At 42.5% G+C, this 20,278-nt stretch overlaps 2 protein-coding genes across 2 annotated transcripts in view; one reads left to right on the top strand and one right to left on the bottom strand.

Moving 5' to 3' along the window:
* The window catches only part of ADTRP (androgen dependent TFPI regulating protein), a 47,260-nt gene that overhangs the window by 21,396 nt on the left and 5,586 nt on the right, over positions 1-20,278 (top strand). Inside the window, exons 2-5 of the mRNA XM_080379432.1 lie at positions 820-954; positions 2,321-2,422; positions 13,748-13,863; positions 18,632-18,783. Of these exons, the coding sequence (XP_080235558.1) occupies positions 820-954; positions 2,321-2,422; positions 13,748-13,863; positions 18,632-18,783 (505 nt within the window). The remainder of the gene's footprint in view (positions 1-819; positions 955-2,320; positions 2,423-13,747; positions 13,864-18,631; positions 18,784-20,278) is intronic.
* Positions 948-20,278, bottom strand: part of TMEM170B (transmembrane protein 170B) — an 84,724-nt gene continuing 65,393 nt past the window's right edge. The window contains exons 1-3 of the transcript XR_013926776.1: positions 13,511-13,751; positions 2,549-12,535; positions 948-2,053 (exon numbers count right to left, since the gene is read on the bottom strand). The gene's annotated coding sequence lies outside the window, so the exon portion shown is untranslated. Of the gene's footprint in view, positions 2,054-2,548; positions 12,536-13,510 lie in introns of the transcript that reaches the window.

Genomic DNA, 20,278 nt, shown 5'->3' with positions numbered 1-20,278 from the left:
AAAGCAACACTGGCTTGAGCCACAGTACTGTGACAATTTCATACACAATTTGCGGAATTCTGTTTTGTCACTGTGCACATACCTAATTCTTTACCAAATCCTCCTAGCACTCTCCCCAAACAACCCCACCCTCATTGCTTGTAAATGATTTGAAGTCAGAAAAAAAAAAACAAAGCCCAAACACCAAAACCACCACAAGCCACCCCCCTGACTCCAACTATAAATGGTTTAACTTTCTCAGTTTTACTTAGCGAAGTCTGGATCTCTGCTTCTAAGCACTTGAAATCCTTTCCTGAACCCCCTGGAGTTCAGCAGAAGAGGGTCCATTTTTGAGCACTTCTACACCTAATTCTCACATTTAAACATTTTGAGCTGCTCAACGCTGAGATCAGCTGCAGCGCGAGTCCCCGGAAAGCAGACCTCGTGTTGGGTAAATGGTGGGAGACGCTATCTAGCAGTTGCTTTACAGGAAACATTTCCTGGCGTATTTTGTTTGCTCCTGCTCAATATACACTGAACCCAACAATTAACATAGGAAGTGTGAAGGAGCTGGCTTTCAACATGTTCTTCCACCTCTCCCATCTGAATCACATCACACATCTCTTGTTTAGTCTGTTAAATGAGATACTGTTAAAGTTATCTGCTGAAGAACTTTATTTATTCAGTCACAGTAAAAAAGATTTAGCCAACAGCTATTTCCCTCACGTGGGCTTGCAGCTCACGAACAAAACGGCTCCCTGAAGAGCAAGAACAGAGTTCATTGAGGAACGTGTTAATGAAAGCTGGATGAGTTTCCCTCATTAGGTGTAATTACTTTAGGTTTTGCAGGCTGCCTTCTATGGGGTGTCCTTCCTGGCTGATGTGTTGAGACTAATTAAGAAACTGCGATGTGCTAAGTGCGTAATTTCCAGCAGAGACCTTCTTTTCAGTGTCCTGGCTTTCCCAACATCCACAGTAAGTAACCTCTGTAAAAATAATGTTTGCATAAATGATTAGGGGTGTATAGCATAACATGCACATGTCCAAAATAGATAACAACTGCGGGCTTTCTTTCATCATTTGAAAATGGATTTGGACCGTTTAGAAGAAGAAACAGTGCTGAAGCTTGTAATGGTTGAACGCAAAGCCTCTTGCACAAGCTTCAGGGTGGCTGTCCCCAAGCGAACACAGCGTTCAAAAAGCTGTGGATTTATTGATTTAGGGTGCTTCTCTAAAGGGCAGCATGGACAGGAGGACATGAGAGAGTACCTAAGAGGCAGCAAAATCGCACACCTCCTTCTCTGACTCCAGGGTGGCTTTAAATAAGCACTGGAGAGAAGCAGATTCACAGGACAATTATAGGCACAGCCTATGTCAGGTTCATCACGGATCACTTACTCCCTCACTGACAATGCTGTTTATCAAAATGCTGTTTATCTGGTGCTGAGGCTTGGATGGGAACTGATGGGCTACTTATACATGTAGGTACCTCTCTGCATAAGCGAAGCCTGCAGCCACCTCTGAACCCCAAAGGGCTGCTTAATTTTAGTCCATGAGCAGCTCAGCCAGCTGGCTTACTAAAAAAATCCTGCCAGGGATGGAGACAGAGAGACTGGCTGATTTATCTTCCCTGCACAGCAGTATTCATGATGCTGCTGTCATATCCCCCTGCCCCAGGCATCCTCACTGTGCCTGCAGGACAGAGGCACAGGGCAGTCTCATTCTTCCAGCATCTCACACCCCTGATTGCCAACTCCAAGCACAAAGTATGCTCAAAGCCAGGCCAGAAATGTGCAAATAAGATTCCAGGTATCAGTAACCAATACCAGGATTCATTTCCTCCAGTTAAGTTCTCCCACTGCAAATCCTCCTCTGTTGGGAGAAAAATGGGTGCCCACAGTGCAGCTTGCACCTGCAGTTTGGGAATTAGGCTTATGAATTGTGACGGTAAGGGTAAGTTTTATGTGAACTGGCCTACCAAGATCTGTTTTTACTTTGTTACTGAGCATAACAAACACTGTGGCTTGACAGCCAATCCCTTGAGCAGAACTTCTGGACCATCAAAAGATCCCATCTGCAAAGGAAGAAAAAAAAAAGTTTAAAGCTAATCTAGTATTCCACAGAAAGTGTCAGTGTTGGCAGTTTATAAAGGAGGTTTTTCTCACAGTATCAACACAGAACACTGCACCTCAGAGTAAATTCCTTTCTTTATATTGTAACGTGAGGTGCGTGAGTTTGTCTGGCAATATCACCGTTCTTCATGTAAGAGATGTTTTGCCTTCCCAGAAATGAAAGCACTAGTCAAATTTGAAATTTCTTTCACTGTGTGTTTTGGTTCCAGTTTGTGTCTATAGCCTTTTGGACACTATATACCTACAATCGGGAGCTGGTTTACCCCAAAAGCCTTGATGGAGTCATCCCAATCTGGTTAAACCATGCTATGGTGAGTAAGAAACACCCCTGCCTCTTGCAGAGAAGAGAGAATTTGCAACGCGTGTCCCACCATTGCATTGTGTCCCTTTCCAGAAGAGTTTCACGGCTTCTTTCTCACCTGCTCCTTCCTACTTACCTGAATCTGATGTTGAGCTGTACGCAGCAAACAGCTGCATGTGCTTGAAGCCATCTCAAGAAGCCTTTTAGCACACAAGGAATGTCAGTGAATCAGTGCTTGTCAAGCCTCTAAAGTCAATGAGATGATGTGTAGTCATAACCAAAAAAAAACCCCCAAAAAACCCCAACAAACCCCAAACCTCACTTATTGTAGCTCAAAAAATAAATTTCTGCAAACAGAGGTCTATGAAATACAAAATGGCTGGGAGTATAAGAAAGCAGTTCTTAATTTTTTTAAAAGGTGAAAGAACCAAAGAACATCTGACAGCTCTACAGCTAATAAGCTAATGTGTGCACAGCTTTGAATAGCTGAATTGCAATGATTGTTTACAGATTTTCTATAAATACTTTCCAGATTTCTCCTTCATTTGCTCTGGCCGTTTTTATGATGTGTTGAATAATCACATATTTCTCATCAGTCAAGTGTAAGGAGCCTGACAGTAACATGGAAACCGTGGGTGGATTGTAAGGTCAGGGAGGCCTCGTGGGGCTAATGGGAAGGGGGAGAGAAGGGAGAGGTTCAGCGCTAGACTGAATCAGAGAAGCCAAAAAGTATGAAATAATCGCATAGAAGGCTCACTTCTCTCCAGCCTCCCTTTCTTAAGTACAATGCTTTGCAGCCCGCTGCAGCCGTCCCCGATGCATGTTGAAGGTAAATGCAGGAGGCTTCGGGGTTTCTGGCTGAGGACACTTGCTAAAGGTTTTGAGCAGCCACTTCATTTACACAGGCGTATCCAGATATGTGTGCCCGGAATCCAAACACACATAGGTATGTCCGCATTGCTGATACCCGAGCGATAAGCTGCAGCCGTCGTCGTGCACTTTTAACCTCATCACCTGCTCTCTGCCCACCAATTCATCTCCACCAGGGCCTTTACGTCGCTGCCCAAACTTCAGCATGGATGCAAAAGGGCACCGCTCTCTCTCAAAACCATCGGCCACCAAAAGGAAAGATTTCTTGTGTCCTCAGCATCACACTGGTTTCAGGTCTGGGACCTGGTGTGGATGACTGGTTGAAGTTTAAAATGTTCACGGTAGTGGAGGTGGTGGGGAAGGTGAGGCACAGGGTGCAGCTGAGAGGAGATGGGCTTTGCTGCTTGGTTTAATCCCGGCACACAGCTGAGAATTTGCCCTTTCCATTTCCACATTTGTTTATGACATGGGAAGGTTGAGAGGTGCTAGGATGTACGTTTTTATTTCATGTGCAGAAATGCTTTGCAGAAATCCGTCAAACACGCTCATTATAAGTTCTTTCTTACCCTACCTACACCTACATTTCATAACAGAGTCATTCTGACAACAACAAAAAGCTTTTCCTTTTCAGAAATGTCAAGAACAGGTGTTAAAAAAAGAAAACAATTCTTCAAAATTATTTTGACGAGAGACAAACTTCACAGAAAGCAAATCTCTATCACAATCTAGTACTTTATTTCTAAAGCTCTTAATACTGCAGACATCTCATGCTTTACAGATCCTGGGTGGGAAACTTTCCTCCCAGTTACTACTGAGCATAAAACATTCTGCCACCAGCATAGACTGATGCTCGCTCTTGATGACCCCCACGACTTGGGACACTTTCCAACAGGTGCCTTCAGGCTTATCTGAGGCATTTCTTTTATCCAACCCAGAATATCTACTGGGAACACTAAGAAGATCCAGGCAGCTACCGACACTTTAAGGGACAATCTCCAAGTTCTGATTGCCAAGCAGACACTTTTTGGGTTCGTTTCCTTGCACGTTGCTACACTTTATGGCTCTGAGATTACAGACATTTCATGGCAGATTGAGGCAGCATCTAGCTGGCTTTGGTGGAAAAAGACATTGGCGTATCAGTAGTAGATGTCAGTGCCATATTATTTGCAGTGGGAGTATTTTTTTTTTCTCGGTCTATTTTAAAGTTGTAAATAAGGAAAGCATATGTTGTTATGTAACTGAAGAGCAAACCTAAAAAATAGGCATGCAAAAACACTTCAAGAATACCAAGCTCCTTGAGTTCATGGTGATGCTGCAGCACCTTCCTTGCAAAAACTGAACTAGCCATTTATTTTTCTCACATTTACTGCTCTTACAGTGGGAAAGTGTCGTTGCCCACCTGGTAGCCCAGAGTCATCCAGAGAGCGTTACATTTTTTTTACATTCTGAGCAGAAACGTTTTCTGTTTTGCACAAAGGATGGCTAATGCAGAAAGGAATCTTGCTCATATTTGAAGGAGGCCAAATACTTTAGACTGCCTGGGTTTCTCTCTTTGCCTTCTGAGTTTAACCCAAGGGCTGCAGCTCAATTTCCACTTATCTATGCCTGGGATAATTATGTTTTTCCATCTTGATATAAAGCTTTGAGCTTTATGGATGAAAAAAGTGCCCCTACTTATGTCTCAAGCACAATTATCTTACTTGAACAAGATTTTCGAAGTGGAAGATGGCTGAGACAGAAGATACACTGGCCAATTCCTCAAGTGAATTTGTTTATTTCTTTCCCAGCCATCTCTTTTCAAGCAACATCTGGATACTCTCCAGAAGGCAACTGACTGCTGGAGACAGCTTGGATTAAATCATATGCATGTATTATTCAACTTAATGGCAGTATACAGGAACACTACATTTTGAAGGGGCTGACAGAATTGAACGCTAAACAAAGAAGGACAGTGGTGGGTCAGAAGAGATCACTCAAACCCCTTTTAATCTATAAGAAAATATCAGATATGCACCAACATTGACCAGATGTGTTCACAAAAATGGTAATGGTACAATTGCCTTTTTGTAAAGGAGGTTTATCTTTTCAGCCTGTAAGGCACTGCTGCTGTAAAACACAAATGTTCTTTTAAAAAGCACAATTTTCTTTATTTTCAGGCTGCAGCTAAGTTTAGTTTAGCCGTCTCTTCTCCTAATTTATTCTGTAACCGTCTTGCCCTCCCTGCTTTACAAAAATCAGCATTTTAGTGTCCTGGGCACTTTACTGACACACAGTTGTGAACCATGCATGTTCTGCAGACCTTGTAAGCTAAATAACTAAGAATAAAGGAGGAAGGATGGTAAATGGAAGCACAGAAGAAAAATTACTTACCTGGCAGACTTTCAGCAAAGATGACAACAGACCCCACAGGGCCTGAGCCTCTCAAGCTCCTTTGCGCTTTGCCCCAAGGTAGCCAAGCAGTATCTGAATGTAAAAAGAAAACGTAAGGGAGTGGAAGAACAAGCTGGGTGCACACAAGTAATTTACCTTCACTGAAGCAAGCCACCGATGCCCTGGCAGTGAGAATACTGGCAAGACTCACCATGTTCCCTCTCATCTTGGAGCTCCTTGGTATCTACAAGCTGCTCGTGTTCTGCCCACCAAGCTAAACCATTCCTTTCCCGGTATGGACACAACTACATCAACAGAAATGTTATTTTGGGTCAGTATGCTTTACTTCTGGAAAAGAAAACCAGTTATATGAATACAAATTACTCTCGCTCTGTTGTGAGGGCATCTATGTGAAGGATTATATCTATCTACCGCTATTTTAGGAAGCTGCCGCAGCACTAACTAACAAGGGGGTGCAAACTCAGTGTGTGGAGCAGAACCCACTTGTCCAAGCCACTCTAACTGGACTCCTGCTCCAGGAGTGTACACAAGAACCAGCTCAGGCTCATCTTTGACCATCCTAAACGATTCTCCTTGCAATTGGTATTTAATGCTTAATAATTCTTGCAGATTTACACAAAAGAGAAACATTTCCATTTGTTTGCATTTCACAGCATCTCAATTTTAAGCTGTCTGGCAACCATGGACATTCATAGGCTTCCAATTACATTCAGCTTTTGGCAAAGAAGAAGAATGTGTGTGTGAGGGATATGGCACATGAAATTAATCACCCCACACATTTAAGAGCAAAGATGCTTAGCTTTTCCCAGCGCTACATATCTATTTTTTTGAAGTTTCCATTTCTGTTGACATAAGCCCATTTCCTCAGGGAGAAAGTATGTGTTTCACAGAGAAATGTTATGGCAGGGATTCCTCCCGGGCTGCTGCTACCCCGGCGTGCACAGGTGCAGTCTCTGTAACCCATCCCACAAAGGAACAGCTGGAGACAAATATTCCACAGCAAAGGATGTGTCACTTCAGTCTCAGGTCAGCTTCCAGCTGCAGTGCAACATCAGTTTCTTAGACTACGTATCTAATGTCAGGGAGAAATGCAATTAAAATGCTGGCATTGACACAGAGACAAAACATTTGCTAGTAAGCAATAGGATATTCAGCCAGGGCCTTATTTCCAAAAATGCATGTGTGCATGCAGGCAATCTTATCTCCAAAGCTCTTTTAACTTTGATCATACAACTGGTCTGACGTTTCATCCATTTTTCACAAGACTGCTTCCAAACCACCTAAACGTCTCAGAAAAAGCAGGGAAAAAACCCCAACGGTCCTTTTCAGCTGAGCATGAACGGACCTGAGAAGGGCAGAAGCAGTTAGTAGCTGACAGTTCGGAGGGGAGTGCTGGTGGACTTCAACCGAGCAATGGCTTCCTGGCTGCTGCCACCGCACCTGCTCTGTAACAGGACTCCTTGTGCCTCCCGCTCCAGCCATAAAACAAATTTGTGGTTCCTTCAAAATCCACTGATGTCTGGGAATATAAAAGACAGGTAGTGACTCTAAGAGAGAATTATATGTTTGACTAAATACATCAATGTCCTAGTTGCGCACATAAAATGAACAATAATGCTTAAGCTCCACCCACCCTGAAAAATAAAAGTTAAGAGAGGAAGAAAAATGTGTAAGGACAGATTACAAAAGGAAATTTTAAAGAAGGCGTTTGAATGAAGGCAGTATCATAGCAAAATAAATCAAAAGAGGGAACTTGTTCCAAAATGAAGCCATGAAAGGAGAGAGCGTACAGAGATCCAGAAAATTATGAGGAGTATAAAACTAAATAGAGGTTATGGTGACAGGAAGCCATTCAGTTTTATTATGCTCAGATAACACAGGCTGTAATCGTTTATGAAAGCATCCAACCCAAGGAAATTTCCATAGACAAGAGGACGTTTCCCAACAATGAGCTGAATAACTGAGTGAATACCTCAAGGGTCAACAGATGAACGTGGGCTTCGCGAGCCTCATAAGACAGCACCGAAGTGCGTTTTTACTTTTTCTTTGCAGTAACCTACTGATGGAGAAGATACAAGCATGAGTATTGGCCACAAGTGGCTGCCAGCACACAAGCTCTGTGGGGAATTTGTCTGAAAGGAGAAACACGGGCAGTTTTTCAAAAGCACCCGATGGTGTCCAACTGTGCCCAGTGGAGTTTAGTTTGGCCAGTGGTAACTTTTTGTGAACAATCCCCTGCTGAAGTCTCACATGTTAATGGAAAGCAGACACAGAGGATATGTACATGCAGACGAATTAGAAACAAACAGCTATGGTCAACTGAGGCATCATTTCCTTCACTCTGGAGTCAAACAGGGTCAAACTGCGACGCACGCGTTAGGCAGACGAGTGATCTCAGCAGCTCTGGGGAGATTATTCATGGGCTTAAAACTCAGCCTAGGCTGGAGCCTGCAGCTGAACACAGACTCTACCCAACCCTGTCTCCTCAGCCCCAGGAAAGTTGCTTTTACTTATATTCTCAACAGCAAAACGAGGATGAAACTTTGAATAAACAGACAAATTACTCAAAATATGGGAAGTAAAAATTCCTTATGGTCTTACTAAACTGTGGAAGTAATATCCGGAGAGGACTATTTATCTCAGTTTAAACTCATGAACCTGAAACGTATCCTGGGAAACATACAACGTAGGGTAGGAAACAAAAAATAAAGAAGCAGGAGAATGTCATAATTTCATCCTTCTCCGCAGGAGATGAGTTAACATGCCAAAATTTCAGATAAAGTTCAGCATACGTTTAAGAAACTTTGTTCCCCCTGTATTCATACGCCAGAGTTTATGAGCAACAAAAACAATTTTGCAGTTTTATAACTAGTTCAAATTTACCTGAGTTCGTCAAGAAAAAAAGCAAAGAAACCAAACTAAAGTTAAAAATCATAATAAGTGCCAAAAGGAGCCACAGAGGATTTTTAAATCAAATGTTTGGAGTCAGACTTCAGATTATAAGTGCGATTCGTTAACAAAATGTCTCTGATAATTTTGAAAGTCCCATAACTTCTTTCCACTGTACAATTTTTTTTAAAAAAGGCATTTCAAATACTTCTGTCCTTAAAAAATCTGTAAGTTGAAAGCTTTCTTCAACAAACAGAGGTTACTACACAAGTAAATATGTTAATATTTAAAAGAATGTAAAAATAAGTATTTAACAGGATTCCTGGCAAGAGAAGAAAAAACCTGTCTGATTCAGTTCGGTTCATTGATAGCCTGGTCTGTACTCTCAGCTATTGTTTTAGCCTGTTTTCCTTACCTTGGAGTGAAATAGGTTTTTTCTCCCTGTGATAATTATTTTTGACAGTTTCACTGTTTATATGTGAAACTGAGAAACTGTTAATTGAAATAAAAAATGAGTCACTGTTTCCAGCAATTTTTGCCAATGTTTTGATCTGTGTCAATCTGAGCTTAATTATTAAGTTTTCTTTAAAGCAAAAGGCAAAATTTTGTATTTTAATTTGGCCCCATACAAATACTTCACTCTTCAGACATATGTCAGTTTAAGGATATAAAGCACAGCTAAATAGGGTTGAAAGTATATTTAACGAGCACGCACTAGAGACCTATGGTAAAAATAACTTGAATGAGAAAATACATCTTTTTTATTGAGAAAGATACGAGAAGTCTTTAAAGTCTTTCAGCAGATATGATTAACCATGATATATGGTCTATCACTAACGATGCTGCCAAAGTCAACGTCTATCAGCTGTGAGAGGGAAATCATTTGGAAAGCCAACTGCATGTCATAGGCAAAGGGCAGGCTTTGCACCACACATTCCTCTGGTGTCTGCTGTATAAATATGCATCTGCTTTTGTAAACATGCTCGGTTATTCGGTAGAAATTCCACCATGATTTTACCGTTAATGGACAAACTGGGCTCAGCAGAAATACATGAAGTCACCAGCAGACTCTTGGGACAGCAGAAGTGCAAGGGAAGATTTTTCCACAGATTTGGCCTGGGGGTGTATGTGTACATAAGAAGGAAAGGGGGAGGTGGGAGGAGGAAAAAAAAAAAAAAAGCTTTATATCCACAAAGAAAAAATGCTAAACCAAAAAAATTTCATCCTGGGGGTGCATGAAGCAGCTGAGAACTGTTGTACAAATCTGTCTCAAGAAGGCAACTGTATGGCAAGTTTAAATGGCCCAATAAAAAACACGTCTAGTTAATTTACACAGTGATTCCTTCTAACTAGGAATAAGCTAACAATCTATTAATAAATAAAATTGGATTGATAGCAAAATATTTTTTAAAATATGATCATGTGTACAGCACACACTTTAGTCATGTACCAGTGTCACCATTGGACTGGGGAAGAAGGGAGCCTTCCTATGCCACAATGAATTTCTTTCTTTTATTTTTTTTCCCGTCCTCCAAATCAAGATAGATCCAAGACCTTTAACAAACTGTTCACAAAACTGTTCACAAAAACCCATGCCTGATTGCTTTCGCTGCTCTTGGAGGTGGAAGCACCCCTCCAGGTGGTGGGAAGCTTAGCTTCAAGCCTCTGTAAACCAGGCAGAGCAGAAATTTGAACCTACCCCTTCCACTAAACTTTTGATTCTTTCTAAAAGCAGCCAATTTTTCCAGATTTTCCCATAACTTTCAAACCTCCTTTGATTTATGGGCCCCTGAGTATTTTCTCAAACTCTGCCATAAGTGGAAAAGCCCACCAAAAAATTACTAGTTAAGCAAATCGGCATTTTCTAAATCAACACGGCATAAAGGGAAGAGGTCCCAACTGTCTTTCACAACCACTACCAGTTTGCTTCCCGTCTGCAGTGCCACTGTGTGTGTTAGAGCCGTGAGTTCCCCCCCCGCCACCCCCAGCTTGTTGCTCCCTGTGACCCTATCACACTGTCCGCATCATCATCATCCCGTGCAGTGCTGCTCACTCCTGCGAGGCAAATGAGAAATTGTAAATGAGGTGCAGAGCTCCACTTTTCTCCCCTCTTCCCCTTTCCTGAGGGATCCACATATTGTAAGGCAGCACAGAGATGTATGAACTGAGAAAGAGAAGTTGGCTAAACACGTGGAGACGCTGGTGGTCTTAGTCACGATAGCTTGCTCCTGTCACAAGAGGGAAGCCCCCGTTTCTGCATGCTTTCACCCTCTGCTTCTGGACACGCGTGCTTGCCCCAGCTCTGGAGTCTGCATGGCCCTTGGTAGCTGGTTCAGAGGAAAGCTGAGGCTGGGTCAGAGATGCCCAGAGGGCACTTGGCAGAATCACGGTCAACTTCTTGTCTAGCTTCTCCTGGGAAGGGCTTGCCCAGCTCCCCTAGGTGGTCGCTTCCCTGCTTGTCTGTGCTACATATTTCCCAGTATAAAGCTACGTTTCTCTTGAGGAAAACTGAGCCAATCGCCCTTGGTCCTACCTGCGATGGATGCAGAGAACTTTCCCATTGCAGTTATCACTGCATCAACCTCTCAAGCCTTTGAAACCTCTCTCATTTTCCTTTTCTCTCTACGCGCAACAATGCATTCAGTCCTGATTTCTACGTCTGCCTTTGGACTGCTTTGTTGTTCACACTTTCTTGCTGTTGGTGCTGTCCTTTTCTGGACATGCTCCAAACTATCTGCACCTGTCAAAATGGGGTACCCTAAATCAGAGGCAGAGTGCCAGCCAAAACCTCATCAGTTCAGGTGGAGCAGCTTCGTTACCTCCCAGGTCTTGCTTACACACAATATTCCTGTTAATACCATCCCAGTACGCTACACGCCTTTTCTATTTAAGCAGCATCATATTGCTGACTTGTGCTTATTTAGCATTCCTCTGAGAACAAGAAGTCCCAAACCCAAAAACTGAGCATAAAAACCCCCTCTGCCTGAAAACTGTTCACTTCAACACAGGATTATCTCACCTAGTAACTCCTAGGACAGCAGTAATACAGCTGGAACAACCAGCTTACAGTTGTTAAAAGTGTTTAAATTAATTAAAAGACTAGCAAGGACATTTCATGAGTCCGAAAGGAATTTTGTAGCCCGCTGGATGTCAGATGAAAACCAGGACTTATATCCACTTTGCATAATGGACAAATGCACCGTGAAAGGCTAAAGCCTAGAAATGAGGACGAAATGCAAGTTTCCATCACTGCTGTCTTGCATAGGCATTTTGGTTTTATTCAAAGACAAACTATTGACCACCTGTCGAAAATAAACGTCTTTTTTAATCATTCTAAAAGCAGCTTAACACATAGATTTCTGACTAAAAGAAAGTTACAGGGATTATATATGAAAACTGTGTGCACTGAACACATTCTTCTGGTTAAATGAATCCAGGCATCACTTGTACTAACACAACGAGAGCTCTGCTATCAGCCAAGCAGGTTGTAGAGCTGAAGAATATCTTTATGAAACAGAACAGACAAAAATCTTGGTGCCTGTGAGTGTGAGGAACTGGAACATCAAATAAAACTTTCCTATCTCTTTTCTCTGAAAAATGATAACTGAGATGAAAGGGTTATTTTGGCAGTAGGACAGCCAGGTGTGAATAGCAGCTCCTGGGGGGCCTGAGGGAGGACGTGTAGCTTCCAGTGAGCAGTCACTTGGCAGCAGCAGACACAAACGGATGTCTGCCTCTTAGCCAAATAGGTAAAGAATGTTTTCACGCATGCTGTGTGTAGCCCAATGTGCATTTAAAGAATTTCATGTGTATTTGTGGCAATTTGTACTATAAATATACAGCAATAAAACTTTGACACCATACTCATACCAGATACTCAGCACAGCTTCTGACAAATACGTACATTGAAGGTACTACAACCATTCCCTTGGGACAAGAGGAAACGTCTCACCATACACCCAGCAGGCTGTGCCTTCAGGGAAACCCAAAAAAAATCATTAGTTTGGTGGGTTTTTTTCTATTTAAAAGTCTATCTATCTTTCTTTGCTGCCCTCCCCCACTTTCTTCCCCCATCTACCCATGAAACTATTCGCTAAATTAATAGGAATTTTACCAACTGGTCAGCTACAGTTGTTGCTATAATTTTCTCCTGTTGCACCTCATTGACTGCTCTTACTGTGTCATTCCCCAGTGTTGTTTAGTCCTTCTGCCCTAGGTATTGCTACTTAAGACTATAATTTGCTTGCACGGGGACTATAGCAAATTTTTTAGTGGGGAAATTTCACCCCAACAGATTATTTTCTGAAGTTGCCACAAATCAGCTGACAAGTTGAGGTGTCCCAAGAACCCCACAGTGTCTGTTTAACATCTGAGCCCAGAAGGATTTTCGCAGTGCTCCCAGCCTCCCCACAGCGAGAAGAGGAGCGTCACTCTTGGAGGCAGCTCCCCACCAAACAGTCAGTGCCACCAAGGTTTCTGCACTGTGCTGAAAATCCTCTGTGCTCAGACAGTCACCATCATAAAAGCCCTTGAAACTGAAGCTATTTAATACAAATCAAACTGACAAAAAAAAAGAGAGGAGAACAAAAAGCTTCTCCAGCCAGCTAACTCTTTACTAACTCTTGGCTAAGCTTCTTTGAAGTTCCTTCATCATCTTGAATCACCACTAACTTATGTGCACTGTATGTTTACAACCATTTTTTTCAGTTTACAGAGAGAAGTACAACATGCCGGAATTGCACTGGAGTAAATAATAAATGACAATATAATACAATACAGTAACGACTTGAAGAGAACGTGAAGGCAGTTCAGCAATTGCTTAATGAGTTCAAGGAGGAGGCTTCTGACATCCTCAAGCACACATAACAATAGATGTCGATATCTTTTGTACTCTAATGGGAATTACCAAAAAATTTATTGCATTATAAAATGTAAAAGGAAAGCTCACCTATTATAAAGTAATGCAGATCATTCTACAAGCAGACCTCATTAGAGTACTTCTTAGAGCATACTAACAACAAAATGTCAGTGTTGTTACTGAGGGGTACTTCTTCACTATAAAAAAATGAAGTCTGTGCGTCTGTATACGATTACACTCAGGGGCAGGTTCTTGGGCTTCGTGATCAGCAATATCCGAAGGCCAGGCACTGTGACAGGTCAGTGACGGACTCTCTTTTCTCCTCAGCACACGGCTGTATTGCCATTTGCTGTCCTGGAAATCTTTGCCACACCGCACCGTTACCCAGCAAAGAAGAAGGGATTGATCCTATTAGGATTTGTCACTTTTCTGTATATCAGTTGGTAAGAATTACGTATTTTAAAACATTTTCAAGTGATCTGCTTTGCAAACCAAAGCCAAATGCTATACTTCAATCTAAGTCCCCTCCCAGGCACACGGGAGACAGCAGTCTGTTCTGTGGAGAAGTCATTTAAACTTCAACTGAGACCCAGGAAAACTATTTCCAGACGTAGGCAGAGCAGGTTTCTTCAAACACAATACAGGTCCTGAGCCCATACATAGTATCTCTTGCTCTTTCTAAGGCCTCTTCTAGGAAAACAACTACATTGCCATAAACGTTGGGTTACTTTGAGTTATTTCTACTGGGCTGGAGTTTTTATTTCTACCAGTACCATCAGATTTACCTCTGCTCACTGTCTTGCTCACTGCAAAAACACAAAACCCCAAAGGTCTGGGGGTCACAGGAGCAGAAGAGGAGTAAAACACAGTTTGGTATTTGGCAGGGACACATGGCTGGGTTTAGAAACTTGAGATAGAAAATGATACTCAGAGCCAGGTGCAAAGTGACGGGTAGCAAGGAGGCATCTGCCCCACTACCACCTCCCACTCCACCAGTGGACACCGCCTACATTTCCAGCAATGTACCGCAGTTGATCTCCAACCTGTTGGAGGGCGATCCTGAGAGGATAAATGGTATCTAATCAGCTCCCCACCTCCAGCCCACAGCCGTCCACCCACCTCCTGTGTGCATCATGCACCCCTGGAGCTGGGTTTGCATCCGTTCCTGATCATTGCACCGAGGCTGCGGGGCCGGGGTCTGGAGGCACTGCCTGCTCCACCTAACTATGAGCAGCTGCCAACACTTCAGACCCCTCTCAGCATGCCTTATATTGAGACTCTGCTCAAGAACAGGTCCATATAGTTTCAGGGTATGCTGTGATACCACTTTTCAGAGCTCAGGAAACACACAGCCCCTGGGGATGGTAAGGGGGGGAGATACAGGACAACTGGCCAGCTGGGAGGTGGCTTGTCCTCATGCAAAGATTTCTCAGAAGTGGCTGGGATGATAAGAGAAACCATCCTTCCCATTCCTACCCACCACTTCTCACTCTCAGCTAGAGACTACCTTCAGCACACCAAATGAAAGTCTGGAATAGAAAATAAACTGCGCAGACAAAACACTTCTGTGACTTGAATCCCATCAGAGCGGCTGTGGGAGCAATGGACTTCACTGCTACCTTACGTAACCAAGTTAGGAGCCATTTATCCTAATCCAGCCCAGAGCCTAATAGGATTACAACCACGGCTTCCTAAATTCCTTTTCTATGTTCTGGTTCACCCAGTTGCTTAATGCCAGCTTTGTTTTGCTCGTCTTCAGACAGCATTTGGGTTTTACAGTCTTTGAGACCAGACAGCTCTCCAGGCAGCTGTTGCAGTCGTGTGTGCCATGCTTTCCCCTAAAGCCCCTATCGGCTCAGCAATTTCACCCCACAGGAGACACAGCTCATGCCAGGACCTGAATCCCCATCAAAGGATGAGGATCAACACAAGCATCAACACATTTGAGTCTTCCCAGTATCTTCTCTGATTGACGTTGCATGGTGCTGCCGGGGTCCTGAGTGGAAGGCAGTCCCTTAGAGTGCTTGTTCCCCGTGTCCCAGGGCCCTAATAACTGGACAGAAGACATCAGGATTTCAATACTGTTGCTTTCTCTCCTCCTGAGGCAGCAAGGAACCTCCTGTCTGCTTTCTTTTTGCCTCCTTGTCTTGGTCCCTTGCAACCACAGACAACAGCTTTCAACTAACAGAGCACTTTTTTTAGCCTGTGCAAGTTAAAAACCACCATATTTTACAGTTGCTGCTGCAACCTGGTGATTTAATAGCCTGACTTGGGCACCTCATGTTTCACAAGGAACAGAGTCCTTCCTAAAAGCCTTGAACTGTCACCGCCATTGCTGCGCTTCCCCAGAGTTGGTGGCCGGGGAAATAGCTGGTCCCTGCAAGGCAGTAGAGAAATGGAGTGGCCGGTGACACCCTGCGCCAGGTACCTGCCTCTAGCGGGGCTTCACTATAGCTCTGTTCAAAAAGGAAAGGCGGCTTCGGCTGCAGAACACCAGGGCTAAGGGAACCATCAGGCGTGTTACTTAATTCTTGCAAGGATTGATCTTGCATCTCCTGGTTGTGCTAAGTAGTGCCTTACTCCTGGAGTCATCAGACTGAAAACAGTGAAGAATACATAAATTTTAGAACTAGCATTTTAAATCTTAAAAAGGAAGTAACAATAGATTGTTCTTGCCCACTTCAGTGGTGATAGATTGATTTAAAAGACATCTTAATCTTCCCAATTTTGCATGTGTTTTCAGAGAAAAGGTCAAACTACCTTTGCAAGGCAATATAAATCATTATAGATTGCACTCTGTATACAAAACTAAAATACATAAAAATCCAAACCAAATTAAATCTAGAGACTGATGGCTTTCTTGTAGTATGTCCATTTTCCACCTCAGTTAGGAATCAAAATATTTTTCCTCTACTGCATGCTCATTTTCAGTTCACCACCTTTTAATTTTGAATTAACCACTGTCTCAGAGAGCTATTATGTGGCCTACATTCTTTTCTCCTTTCTGAATCTTCCCATCTAATAATTCCCTAGATATACTTTTTTTTCCCTTCCATAAATGCAGTGGTCCCATTAATGTTAACGGACAGGGTAAATCTCCCAGTTTCATCCAGTTGTACTATGACAGCACATCACCTCTCCCTGGTATCTATATGCTGTCCTATATCTTATAGCCATTTGGCAAACTTGGTTATATCCAGGGCTATTATCTCAATCTATCCTCCCCATAATTCTGGCCATTGTCTGCTTCTGACTCACTCCCTGATATCCAAGGTAAAATCTTGGTAAAAAATGAAATTTGGTAAAATGAACTCTTTAGAATAAAAAACAACTAGAACCAAAACCTGACAAGCATTCTGTGCTTCAGGAACCTGGCGGTATGACCCAAGATAAAAAAAACTGGTAACACACAGCTACTACCAAGTCAGAAAGCTGAAAGTGCTTTAGCGCTCCTGCATAGTCATTTGTTTAGGTTTGAAAATACAAGTCAGAGCACCTCATGTGAGGCGTGCCAGCTGGCCAAATTGCATCCAGATCATCTAGTTCCTCATTGCATGAAATAAAGGCGGTTGTCACTCTCTGTTTTACTGGTTGAGACGCATTAAGCAAATAGTAGCCCTGTGCAGTGAAGAACACATGCTCACATTTGCATGGGCTCCAGTTAACACACAGTCTTCAGTATTTCTGCTCAGCCTCTCTGTGGCCTTTTGTGCAGGCTTTTTTTTTTGTTTGTTTTTAATTACTTAGCTGTTTCACCGCCCTGTTTGTTTGATGAAAGAACCTTAAATCATGAAAATGAGTCTCTACACTTAACGTTTCCATGCTGATCCCAGACAGCTCCAGCACCACCCCTCTCCATTTCTCCACTCTACCCCTTAGGTGGGGATTAGTAAATCTCTCTTTACAGGCAAGGTAAAAACCCATCATTTTTTATGCCCTACCTCTTCCTTCTCCAACTAGAGAAAGGAGAAATCATCTTTTCAGACTTTTTTGGGTTTTTTTCTTAGTGCACTCTCATTCCTCAGTTTCATGACACAGTTTCAGGCTGGTGGGGCAGCCTGTTTGTCACTTCTCTTTGAGGTGTGACACTCTGTGAGGTGGCAGGCTGGGTGCCATCAGAGAGAGTCTGCATTCCCGTGTTAGCACTGGTGGTGGAAATTATGGCATACTCCTCAGATGAGGGGTTTTTAATCGAGAATTAAACCTTTTAGGACTCTCTGGACCCAAAGGTACTTTTTAGGGAAGTGTTGCCCATCGTTAGTTGGCACATCCTCTTAATGATCACTGGAGACCTGTCTTATTTTTTATCTTCTTTACATATTCAATAGAAATGCATATAATTTTATCCAGAACAATATATTTTCCCTACATTTAATATATAAAGGCCATTTTTATATCCTGAAGTCCAGGCATTTGCTACTAACTGCTCTTATGAGCCGTAAACAATGAAAATAGTATCAGTGAACTGGCAGCCACTACAACGTGGTTTTTGAAAGAAGAAAAAGGCAGAAAGAGAGGGCCTAAGTAAAATAAAAGAAACCCTATAAAGCAGGCAAATTCTTCCTTTTCCTTCTTTTTCCAAGCAGTGCTTTGCAAATGGTTCTGGCACAAAGGAGCAAAAGAGCTACCTCTGTTTCCCACCTACCTGCCCTCCTCTCCCCCTCCTCTTAGACTAAGAGAAAATGTGCTGGAGAATTCCCCTTGCCCTCTTGCCTCCTGAAAACTTTCCACTCTGCTCCCCAAAACAGCAGTCAACAGCAGCAGGACAGGATAGAGACAGTGAGAAGCAGCACTTTGTCTCCACAGACCCTCAAGATGTGGATAGGGGCTGAAAAGCTGTTGTAACCAAAGAGTAAACACACATGTGAGAGCTTATTTGACTAAGCTTCACTTAGAGTAGCCAAGTGCACATCCCTATTTCTGAGAATTTTGCTATTTTACTGTTATTTTACCGCTGTTAATAGCCAATGCAACCAGGATAACAGCAGAACTTTGTGTGCATTTCAACCTGCACTGAAACCCATCTAATTTAGCAGCGGCTCAAGTGTGCTTCACAGCAAATAGCCCAAATGCTGAGATGTATCAACAGCTGAGCTAATTTTCTCTGTATCGAGATTGTTTTGATAACTTGGCCCTTCAGGAGTTAGAAATCATGAAGTGGTTCTTCTAACTGAATGGTCCTAACCAAAGGTCATTTCTCTTCTTGCCTAGGGTCCTGTGGATTTATTCTGTAACGGGAGAGTGGGTATATCCTCTCTTTGCTTTGTTCAGCCCAGCCGGCCTAGCAGCATTTTTCGCTGGTAGCTTTGCCGTCATCGTCTCTTTCTACAGCTTTGGGGAGTTCCTCAACCGTATGATATGGGGTCAGTCCAAGCTTTATTTTTCACTTCTATCCATATGAAAAAAAATAATTATCTAAAATGAATTCCTGTGATCGCCTAGGCAGGGGGCAAGAGGAAGGGGGCACTTGTACACTGCGGGGTGCCATTTGGGTGTCTGGTAGAGATTGCCGGGTCCTAACCAATTACTAGCACACACAGAACAACTGGAGCAGGAATCCCAACCCTACCGGATAACAGGCTGAGCCAGGTTTCTTCAGTGTAGCTCAAGAAGCACCACTTACCAGCATTATCACTGGATTTTGAATTCCTCCTCAAACAAAAGTCCAGAGAAGCCAAATCTCCCTGGCTAACACTCTTACACCAGCATCATGTGGTGTTTGTCAGACTAAGGAATGGCACTGTTTACTAACAATTTATGGAAAGGCATTAGTATATCCAAGTGAAAGCATTGCAGCAGCTCCATGAGTAAAACACTTCAGAAGGTTTTACAAACTGTTGAGAACATCTCCCTTCTACTTTGGGAGTGGTTTAAACAGTAGTGATTTAAAGAAAATGAAAGACAGCTTCCTTGGACAAATGGGCAGTTAGGAAAAAAAACCACCTAGTTTAAGATGACACATTCAACAGGTAGAAGAAAGAAAGAATTGATGAGGCAGCTTTGGGAGTTTGGCATAGGATATTATGATTATGATGATGATTGATGATGATTATTATTATTTTCCCTTCTGGTTTCCTCTCACCTTTTTCATTCAAGATTAAGTTTTTGAGGATGAAAGTGTTTCTGTCAGGAAAACGTGTGTATTTTATTTAGGACAAATGTGTGAACATTTGCAATTTCTTAAACTAGCTTTCTGATGAAAGAAAAAACACTGCAAAAACACCTCTGAAAATAAATAAGACAACCTCCCTCTGTTCTCAGGGAACATTTGATGCCTGATCCATTTTATGAAGTCTCACATGCCTGTCAAGCCAAAGTAGAGTGTCTGTAGCTTGTCTCTCACCATCCGTACTCAGCTACCTAAAAGCAGCAGATTGACTTTCAAATGTGCTGAATAACCAACTTCACCGCTTGATACCTTTGCAAATAAGATGCTTGCTCTACATGTCCATGTTTGGAAATTTTGGCTGAATTCTATTCTGGCATAAACACGATGTGAGATGAGGATTGCTGGTAAATGAAAACAGAGCTGCAGCCTTTCTGCACTAGCTCTGGTGTAAGAGGCATCACACAAATAGTAACTATATACTAATCAAAGACCACATCAGCACTACAAGACAGTGTAGGTCTTTCTATGAGGTCCGATATCTGATACATCTAGGTATCAGATTTTTTCATCACCGAGTATGTATGAGTAATTCCAGGCCGACAGTATGCCTGATGGATAAGTTGGAGATAATCAGAATTAAAATAATTTGATTCCCAAGGTGTTAATTGATCAGATAAAAGGTTGTGCCAAACAGAGATCAAAGTAACTGCACAAATTAGACTAATTTTGAACAGTTGACTAAATATACT

Source organism: Falco punctatus, assembly GCF_963210335.1.
Source record: "Falco punctatus genome assembly, chromosome: 3".
NCBI classification, from domain to species: domain Eukaryota; kingdom Metazoa; phylum Chordata; class Aves; order Falconiformes; family Falconidae; genus Falco; species Falco punctatus.
Note: the sequence above shows the minus strand (reverse complement) of the source record. Positions and strands in the feature narration are given on the sequence as shown.